General features: G+C 53.8%; 1 protein-coding gene across 1 annotated transcript in view; it reads left to right on the top strand.

The window, feature by feature from the left end:
• Positions 1 to 10,231, top strand: part of LOC139376078 (reelin-like) — a 278,855-nt gene that overhangs the window by 260,811 nt on the left and 7,813 nt on the right. The window contains exons 54-65 of the mRNA XM_071118239.1: positions 659 to 813; positions 1,070 to 1,284; positions 1,789 to 1,966; positions 2,813 to 2,988; positions 3,164 to 3,270; positions 4,169 to 4,411; positions 4,627 to 4,802; positions 5,066 to 5,139; positions 7,623 to 7,784; positions 8,202 to 8,359; positions 9,274 to 9,493; positions 10,021 to 10,218. Coding sequence (XP_070974340.1) covers positions 659 to 813; positions 1,070 to 1,284; positions 1,789 to 1,966; positions 2,813 to 2,988; positions 3,164 to 3,270; positions 4,169 to 4,411; positions 4,627 to 4,802; positions 5,066 to 5,139; positions 7,623 to 7,784; positions 8,202 to 8,359; positions 9,274 to 9,493; positions 10,021 to 10,218 — 2,062 coding nt within the window. The remainder of the gene's footprint in view (positions 1 to 658; positions 814 to 1,069; positions 1,285 to 1,788; positions 1,967 to 2,812; positions 2,989 to 3,163; positions 3,271 to 4,168; positions 4,412 to 4,626; positions 4,803 to 5,065; positions 5,140 to 7,622; positions 7,785 to 8,201; positions 8,360 to 9,273; positions 9,494 to 10,020; positions 10,219 to 10,231) is intronic.

Raw genomic sequence — 10,231 nt, 5'->3', positions numbered from 1 at the left:
ACTCTCTCTCCCTCTTCCTCTCCCCTATCACTCCACCTCTCCCTCTCCCTCTCCCCTCACTCTCTCTCCCTCTTCCTCTCCCCTATCACTCCACCTCTCCCTCTCCCTCTCCCCTCACTCTCTCTCCCTCTTCCTCTTCCTCTCCCCTATCACTCCACCTCTCCCTCTCCCTCTCCCCTCACTCTCTCTCCCTCTTCCTCTCCCCTATCACTCCACCTCTCCCTCTCCCTCTCCCCTCACTCTCTCTCCCTCTTCCTCTCCCCTATCACTCCACCTCTCCCTCTCCCTCTCCCCTTACTCTCTCTCCCTCTTCCTCTCCCCTATCACTCCACCTCTCCCTCTCCCTCTCCCCTCACTCTCTCTCCCTCTTCCTCTCCCCTATCACTCCACCTCTCCCTCTCCCTCTCCCCTTACTCTCTCTCCCTCTTCCTCTCCCCTATCACTCCACCTCTCCCTCTCCCTCTCCCCTCACTCTCTCTCCCTCTTCCTCTCCCCTATCACTCCACCTCTCCCTCTCCCTCTCCCCTCACTCTCTCTCCCTCTTCCTCTCCCCTATCACTCCACCTCTCCCTCTCCCTTCCCAATCACTCTCTCTCCCTCATCACTCCACCTCTCCCTCTCCCTCTCCCATCACTCTCCCTCCATCTCTCCCCTCCAGTGAGTGACCATTGGCTGTTCAGTGAGGACTGTGCGGTACAGAGATTCTGTAGTTCTCCAGACGGTGTGATGGTGTGTGGTAGTGACGACGGGAGAGAGGTGTACGCTGTCACACATGACATCATACCCGACAAAGACTGGGTCATGCAGTTCAAGGTAAGAGACTGTGTCTGTTTGTGTGCAGTGATTTAATTAGATACCGGTGCCTCTTGTAATATAATGAACACCTGTTCCGGAGCACCTAAAATGACTAATGTCACCTTTTGTTATTCTACAATGGCTTAGATAGATGTGTTTCCCTGGTAACAGATAGCAGACATCTTTGTTTGGGTGTGAATACAGACAGCATTATTAACATATGTGTCCATTGAGGTTACGATAACGGAGTATGTATTCCCGTGTGTCTTTACAGATAGCAGTGGGCTGCGGTGTTCCAGAGCGCCAGGCAGAGCGCCAGGTCCACGTTCAGTACTCTGTGGACTTCGGTGTGTCCTGGAGGTACCTGGTGCTCCAGTGTCTCCCTGCGGACCCTCGCTGTGGAGGACAGGTCTCCCAGCCCAGCGTCTTCTTCCCTGCCCGGGGCTGGAAGAGGGCCGTCTACCCCCTACCGGACAGCCTGACAGACACGTGAGTGACACTTGGGGGGGGGTCCTGTTATATCAGCAGCCCTTGTGGGGGGGGTCCTGTTATATCAGCAGCACTGGGGGGGGTCCTGTTATATCAGCAGCCCTTGGGGGGGGGTCTTGTTATATCAGCAGCCCTTGGGGGGGGGTCCTGTTATATCAGCAGCCCTTGGGGGGGGGGTCCTGTTATATCAGCAGCCCTTTGGGGGGGGGGTCCTGTTATATCAGCAGCCCTGGGGGGGGGGTCCTGTTATATCAGCAGTCCTGGGGGGGGGGGTCCTGTTGTATCAGCAGCACTGTGGGGGTCCTGTTATATCAGCAGCCCTGGGGGGGGGTTCCTGTTGTATCAGCAGCACTGTGGGGGTCCTGTTATATCAGCAGCCCTGGGGGGGGGGGGTCCTGTTATATCAGCAGCCCTTTGGTGGGGGGTCCTGTTATATCAGCAGCCCTTGGGGGGGGGGGGGTCTTACATTGGTTCTGGAACTATATTATGTGTTATGTTCTGCAGCGCGGTCCGTTTCCGGTTTTACCAGCAGCACTCGGACACCCAGTGGGCTGTGGAGAACTTCTACATCGGGCCGGCCTGTGACGACCACTGTGGGGGACATGGAGACTGTCTAGACCAGAGATGTCTCTGTGACCCAGGCTTCACTGGACCCAACTGCTACGCCAGTACTTCTCTCAAGGTATCAATCAGTTCATCAATCTTTATTTATCTAGTTCATTTTCATACAAGTTGTTTCTATCCGGCTCAAAGACCGCGTCTCATAGGACCGCGTCTCATAGAACCGCGTCTCATAGAACCGCGTCTCATAGAACCGCGTCTCTTAGGACCACGTCTCATAAGGCCCACGTCTCATAGGGCCGCGTCTCATAGGACCACGTCTCATAGGACCACGTCTCATAGGACCGCGTCTCATAGGACCGCGTCTCGTAGAACCACGTCTCATAGAACCACGTCTCATAGGGCCACGTCTCATAGGGCCACGTCTCATAGAACCACGTCTCATAAGGCCACGTCTCATAGAACCACGTCTCACAAGGCCACGTCTCATAGAACCACGTCTCACAAGGCCGCGTCTCATAGGACCGCGTCTCATAGGGCCACGTCTCATAGGGCCACGTCTCATAGGGCCACGTCTCATAGGGCCACGTCTCATAGGGCCACGTCTCATAGGGCCACGTCTCATAGGACCGCGTCTCATAGAACCACGTCTCATAGGGCCACGTCTCATAGGGCCACGTCTCATAGGGCCACGTCTCATAGGGCCACGTCTCATAGGGCCACGTCTCATAGGGCCACGTCTCATAGGGCCACGTCTCATAGAACCACGTCTCATAAGGCCACGTCTCATAGAACCGCGTCTCATTGGACCGCGTCTCATAGTACCGTGTCTCATAGGACCGCGTCTCATAGGACCATGCCTTTTTAACACTCCATTAACTCTTGTGTGTGTAACAAAGTGTTGGGAAAAGAGAAGAAGAGACATTCCCCTTCTGTGGACAATAAAGTATCTATTATATTCTTATAGGCGTCTCTGAAGGAGCGTTTTGACTGGGAGGGGGCCCCAGGTCCTCAGTGGCAGGTCCTGGAGGGGGGCCATCCCTGTACTGACTGTGGGGTGCTGGTGGAGGGGACAGCCCTGTACTTTGGAGGGTCAGATGCCAGACAGGCCGTCACCACTGACCTGGACCTTCGCGGAGCCAAGTTAGTAACTCTACTGTTAGTCTTCTCAGGGTTCGGGTTATACAATTTGTATATAGTCATTTTCTGTCCATTCAGGGTTTTTAAGATTCCCTTTCTCAGTGTGTGTATGTGTCTCGTTTGGAGGAGTTGGGAGAAAACACAACACAAACGTAATCTCCCTCTTCTTCTTCTCTAGATTTGTAGAATACTGGGCCAGGATCGGCAGTGAAGACAACATGACCATGTGCCATCGCCCAACCTGTCGTAAAGAGGGAGTACTGCTGGACTACTCCACAGATGGAGGTATGAAACAACATAAACAGACAGACATTTAGAAATAAATCCACGTAGCTCCATCAGCACGGGAATCCTAACGATTAACCTGATGGAGAACCAGCAGGGGAATCCTAATGATTAACCTGGCGGAGAACCAGCAGGGGAATCCTAATGATTAACCTGGCGGAGAACCAGCAGGGGAATCCTAATGATTAACCTGATGGAGAACCAGCAGGGGAATCCTAATGATTAACCTGGCGGAGAACCAGCAGGGGAATCCTAATGATTAACCTGATGGAGAACCAGCAGGGGAATCCTAATGATTAACCTGATGGAGAACCAGCAGGGGAATCCTAATGATTAACCTGGCGGAGAACCAGCAGGGGAATCCTAATGATTAACCTGGCGGAGAACCAGCAGGGGAATCCTAATGATTAACCTGGCGGAGAACCAGCAGGGGAATCCTAATGATTAACCTGGCGGAGAACCAGCAGGGGAATCCTAATGATTAACCTGGCGGAGAACCAGCAGGGGAATCCTAACGATTAACCTGATGGAGAACCAGCAGGGGAATCCTAACGATTAACCTGATGGAGAACCAGCAGGGGAATCCTAATGATTAACCTGGAGGAGAACCAGCAGGGGAATCCTAACGATTAACCTGACGGAGAACCAGCAGGGGAATCCTAATGATTAACCTGACGGAGAACCAGCAGGGGAATCCTAACGATTAACCTGATGGAAAACCAGGAATAATATTAGAATATTACAGAGATCCATCACTTCATCACTTCATCCTCGTCTCTCTCTCTCTCTCTCTCTCTCTCTCTCTCTCTCTCTCCCTCCCTCCCTCCCTCCCTCCCTCCCTCCCTCCCTCCCTCCCTCTATCCATCCCTCCCTCCCTCCCCCTCCCTCTCTCTCCCAGGTGTGTCCTGGACCCTGCTCCATGAGATGGACTATCTGAAGTATGTGTCTGTGAGGCGTGATTACATTGTAATACCAGAGGAGGCGTTATCTAATGCTACACGGTTGCGGTGGTGGCAGCCCTTCCACGTCTCCTCTGGTCTGGCGACATCCGGGCCGGAGCGCGCTCAGTGGGCCGTCGACAACATCCTGGTGGGAGGGTCCGACATCAACCCCTCCACCCTGCTCGACAACTTCGATGAAGGTAAACAGATTGTGCTGTATCACCTTCGGAAAAGAATGGGAGTGTCTTTCTACGTTTTTAAATGCCCTTAGACAAATCTAAAAAGGACAATGAACAACCAACTATTCTTCTTCGTACCACCCGTCCCCCCCGTCCCCCCCGTCCCCCCCGTCCCCGTCCCCCCCGTCCCCGTCCCCCCCCGTCCCCGTCCCCCCCCCCCCGTCTCTCTCTCGCAGAGGGTGTGTCACATGAGGAGAGCTGGAGCTTCTATCCCAACGCGGTGCGTACAGCAGGCTTCTGTGGGAACCCCTCTTTCCACCTCTACTGGCCCAACAAGAAACAGGACGAAACGCACAACATTCTGGCCACCCGCGAGCTCATCGTACAGCCTGGGTACATCCTACAGTTTAAGGTATAACCTCTCAGCATTTACAGTTCGGCAGCCATCCTACAGTCTTACATACAGTATTTAACATGAACAATAACAGCGATCCAAGAAACATTCCCTGTGGAACACCATATTTAAAGGATAGCATGAATTCTTGGTTTTAGATAGCTGCTGCAAACCCATCTTAGTATTTACAACATGGCAACATCACACAGTTTAAGGTAACTGTTACTGTTTATCATTCTTGTGTAAGTCTGAGTCCTACTCTCTCTTTGTCTTCTGTGTAGATTGTGGTCGGTTGTGAGGCAGACAGCTGTGAAGACCACCATTCTGTCCTGCTGCAGTACAGGAAGGATGCCAGGTGAGATGCTGCTAATGGAGGGAGCGCTAGCTAAATGCCTTCCCCCCCCATTGATGCCAGGCAGTTCAAGGGAGACCGCTGTTTCTGCATTGTTTACAGAAAACAGAATTTTGAAGACAATCATGGTACCAGTAATTACTTCTATTTCACCAGATGTCCTTTAAAATGTAAGGATAATTTAGTATCCTGCAGTACCTCGGTCGGCCTTCAACTTGAGATAATCAATGAGAGGGGGCAGCACTGAGCTAGCCTGCAACGCAACTTCCAGAAGTAGCTCAAACTGCGCATGTAATGTCTACAAACATTTTCCACAAGACACAATCTTAACCAACTTCTTGGGTTCCAAATGCGCTACTGAGTCTTCACAAAGATAAACGGGGTCACGTGACCGATGGCTTTGTCCATTCATATATACAGTCATTGGGTCAAATCCATTTCAATTCAGTCAATTCAGGAAGTGAACTAAAATTCTAATTATAAAATGTTCCTCATTAAAAAGTAATTGGAATTGACCACAACCCTTCTTTCTCCTCCCTCTTCCTCTTCCCCCCTCCCCCTCCATCCTCCCCCTCTCTCTCCCTCTTCCCCCCTCCCCCTCCCTCTCTCTCTTCCCCCCTCCCCCTCCATCCTCCCCCTCTCTCTCCCTCTTCCCCCCTCCCCCTCCCTCTCTCTCTTCCCCCCTCCCCCTCCATCCTCCCCCTCTCTCTCCCTCTTCCCCCCTCCCCCTCCCTCTCTCTCTTCCCCCCTCCCCCTCCATCCTCCCCCTCTCTCTCCCTCTTCCCCCCTCCCCCTCCCTCTCTCTCTTCCCCCCTCCCCCTCCATCCTCCCCCTCTCTCTCCCTCTTCCCCCTCCCCCTCCCTCTCTCTCTTCCCCCCTCCCCCTCCATCCTCCCCCTCTCTCTCCCTCTTCCCCCCTCCCCCTCCCTCTCTCTCTTCCCCCCTCCCCTCCATCCTCCCTCTCTCTCTCTCTCTCTCTCTCCCCCTTCCCCTCCATCCTCCCTCTCTCTCTTCCCCCCTCCCCTCCATCCTCCCTCTCTCTCTCTCTCTCTCTCTTCCCCCTTCCCCTCCATCCTCCCTCTCCCTCTTCCCCCCTCCCTCTCCATCCTCCCCCTCTCTCTCCCTCTTCCCCCCTCCCCCTCCCTCTCTCTCTTCCCCCCTCCCCCTCCATCCTCCCCCTCTCTCTCCCTCTTCCCCCCTCCCCCTCCCTCTCTCTCTTCCCCCCTCCCTCCATCCTCCCTCTCTCTCTCTCTCTCTCTCTTCCCCCTTCCCCTCCATCCTCCCTCTCTCTCTTCCCCCCTCCCCTCCATCCTCCCTCTCTCTCTCTCTCTCTCTCTTCCCCCTTCCCCTCCATCCTCCCTCTCCCTCTTCCCCCCTCCCCTCCATCCTCCCTCTCTCTCTCTCTCTCTCTCTTCCCCCCTCCCCCTCCATCCTCCCCCTCTCTCTCCCTCTTCCCCCCTCCCCCTCCATCCGCCCCCTCTCTCTCTCTCTTCCCCCCTGCCCCTCCATCCTCCCTCTCTCTCTCTCTCTCTCTTGCCCCCTCCCCTCCATCCTCCATCTCTCCCTCGCACTTCCCCCCTCCCCTCCATCCTCCCTCTCTCTCTCTTCCCCCCTCCCCTCCATCCTCCCTCTCTCTCTCTTCCCCCCTCCATCCTCTCTCTCTCTCTCTCTCTCTCTCTCTCTCTCTCTCTCTCTCTCTCTCTCTCTCTCTCTCTCTCTCTCTCTCTCTCTCTCTCTCTCTCTCTCTCTCTTCCCCTCTCCCCCTCCATCCTCCATCTCTCCCTCGCACTTCCCCCCTCCCCTCAATCCTCTCTCTCTCTGTCTTCCGCCCTCCCCATCCATCCTCCCTCTTCCCCCCTCCCCCTCCATCCTCCCTCTCTCTCTCTCTCTCTCTCCTCCCCCTTCCCCTCCATCCGCTCTCTCTCTCTCTCTATCTCTCCTCCCCCTTCCCCTCCATCCGCTCTCTCTCTCTCTCTCTCTCTCTCTCTCTCTCTCTCTCTTCCCCCCTCCCCTCCATCCTCCCTCTCTTCCTCTCTTTCTTCCCCCCTCCCCCTCATCCTCCCTCTTTCTCTCTTTCCTCCCCCCTCCCCCTCCATCCTCTCTCTCTCTCTCTCTCTCTCTCTCTCTCTACCCCCCTCCCCTCCATCCTCCCTCTCTCCCTCTCTCTTCCTCCATCCTCCCTCTCTCTCTCTCTTCCCCCTCCCCTCCATCCTCCCTCTCTCTCTCTCTCTTCCCCCTTCCCCTCCATCCTCCCTCTCTCTCTTCCCCCCTTCCCTCCATCCTCCCTCTCTCTCTTCCCCCCTCACCTCCCATCCTCCCTCTCTCTCTCTCTTCCCCCCTCCCCTCCATCCTCCCTCTCTCTCTTCCCCCCTCCCCTCCATCCTCCCTCTCTCTCTCTCTCTCTCTCTCTCTTCCCCCTCCCCTCCATCCTCCCTCTCCCTCTCTCTCTTCCCCCCTCCCCTCCATCCTCCCTCTCTCCCTCTCCAGGTCTGACTCATGGCAGCTGGTTCAGTCAGAGTGTATTCCCTCCTCTGTGAACAACGTGGGCTGTTCTCCCTTCATTTTCCATGAGTCCACCATCTACAGTCCAGTCAACAGTTCCAGCTGGACCAGGGTCACTGTTCAGCTGCCTGACCACGTCTCCTCAGGGTAGGACCGCTGTGTGTTTCTGACCACGTCTCCTCAGGGTAGGACCGCTGTGTGTTTCTGACCACGTCTCCTCAGGGTAGGACCGCTGTGTGTATCTGACCACGTCTCCTCAGGGTAGGACCGCTGTGTGTATCTGACCACGTCTCCTCAGGGTAGGACCGCTGCAACCAGAAGGCTGCTGGTTTCAGATCATGCATTTAGAACTTAACTCTTACCCCCCCACACACCCCCCCCCCCCCAACCCATCCTGAAACTGGATGATGTCTTTCAGGTGTTGATAGCCACCCCCCCACCCCCCATCCTGAAACTGGATGCTGTCTTTCAGGTGTTGATAGCCACCCCCCCACCCCCCGACCGTGAGATAAAGCAAGTCCTATACGTTTTGTCTCATCTCCCCTCCCGTCTCCTCCCCTGCAGAGCCACGCAGTTCCGTTGGATCCAGAAGGAGGGTGCTGGCGAGCGTCATGGCTGGGGGGTGGACCAGGTCTATATCGGGGAGGCATGTCCTGGGATGTGTAGCGGTCATGGTTACTGCACAAGCGGGGTGGTCTGCATCTGTGACGAGGGACACCGTGGTGGGTAGCTGATAAGACTACAACACTGACACAAAGACTACAACACTGACACAAAGACTACAACACCGACACAAAGACTACAACACCGACACAAAGACTACAACACTGACACAAAGACTACAACACTGACACAAAGACTACAACACCGACACAAAGACTACAACACCGACACAAAGACTACAACACCGACACAAAGACTACAACACTGACACAAAGACTACAACACCGACACAAAGACTACAACACCGACACAAAGACTACAACACCGACACAAAGACTACAACACCGACACAAAGACTACAACCTCTCACACAAAGACTACAACACTGACAAAGACTACAACACTGACACAAAGACTACAACACTGACACAAAGACTACAACACTGACACAAAGACTACAACCTCTCACACAAAGACTACAACACTGACACAAAGACTACAACACCGACACAAAGACTACAACCTCTCACACAAAGACTACAACACCGACACAAAGACTACAACACCGACACAAAGACTACAACCTCTCACACAAAGACTACAACACTGACAAAGACTACAACACTGACACAAAGACTACAACACTGACACAAAGACTACAACCTCTCACACAAAGACTACAACACTGACAAAGACTACAACACTGACACAAAGACTACAACACTGACACAAAGACTACAACACTGACACAAAGACTACAACACTGACACAAAGACTACAACCTCTAACACAAAGACTGCAGCACTGACACAAACCACTCTTGTAATCATAACCTGATGGCCTTAACTTCTACCCTCTGAGTCTGGTTCCGCTCAGTCTGTTGTCTTTCTTACAGAGAGTTCTAAATGACGATTGATTGATTGATTGATTGAAATCTAGCATTCATTTTGGTTCTCCTGCCTCCATCTCCCAGGTGATGACTGCTCCCTGTCCAGCAGTGACCTACCTAGCTCAATAAAGGATAACTTTGAGTCAGGCAGCGTGTCAGAGGAGAGCTGGCAACTCATCCAAGGGGGCGGAGTAGGAAGTGGGTGTGGCCAGCTCTCTCCCCACGCCCACGGAGACTCGCTCTACTTCAACGGCTGTAAGATGAGGCAGGCGATCACCAAGCCTCTGGACCTGACACGAGCCAGGTATGGACTGGACAATGGATTGTACTGTACTAGCCTAGCCTACAGTCTATCCAACTACTGAAGGTACAGTGAGAGAAGTTTGTTATACAGTACAGTAACTGTAAGACGAGGCCTGCGGTCACCAAACTGTTGACGTCACACGAGACATGTACTAGTGGACACTGGACCATACTAGCGTAGCCTAGCCTAGCGTAGCCTAGCCTTGCCCACACAGGACCATACTAGCATAGCCTAACATAGCTTCTCCTAGCCTAGTCTAGCATAGCTTGTCCTAGCCCACTACTGAGGCCATTGAGATCAGTATTACTAAAATTGAAAACTTGGAGGCTAAACTTGTAGAACCTAGTCCATCCAAAAATACCAAGGTATTCTTACCAAAACTATCTCTCTCCCTCTTTCTCTCCTTCACCCCCCCACCCCCTCCCCCTCATCTTTCCCTCCCCCTCCCCTCCTCCTTCCCTCTTCCCCCTTCCTCACTCTCTCTCTCCCCCTCCCCTCCTCTCTCCCCCTCCCACTCTCTCCTACAGTAAGATCATGTTTGTGCTGCAGATAGGCAGTGTGTCCCAGACAGACAGTTGTAACACAGCCCTGGACCAGGAAAACACAGTGGACAGGGCAGTTCTGCTGCAGTACACGGTCAATAACGGAGTCAGCTGGCACGTTATCGCCCAGCACCAGCCCAAAGACTTCATCAAGGCCCAGAGGGTTTCCTACAACATCCCACTGTGAGTGAACACG

The sequence above is a fragment of the Oncorhynchus clarkii genome, chromosome 2 (genome assembly GCF_045791955.1).
Source record: "Oncorhynchus clarkii lewisi isolate Uvic-CL-2024 chromosome 2, UVic_Ocla_1.0, whole genome shotgun sequence".
NCBI classification, from domain to species: domain Eukaryota; kingdom Metazoa; phylum Chordata; class Actinopteri; order Salmoniformes; family Salmonidae; genus Oncorhynchus; species Oncorhynchus clarkii.
This window is presented reverse-complemented; position numbering and strand designations above follow the sequence as displayed.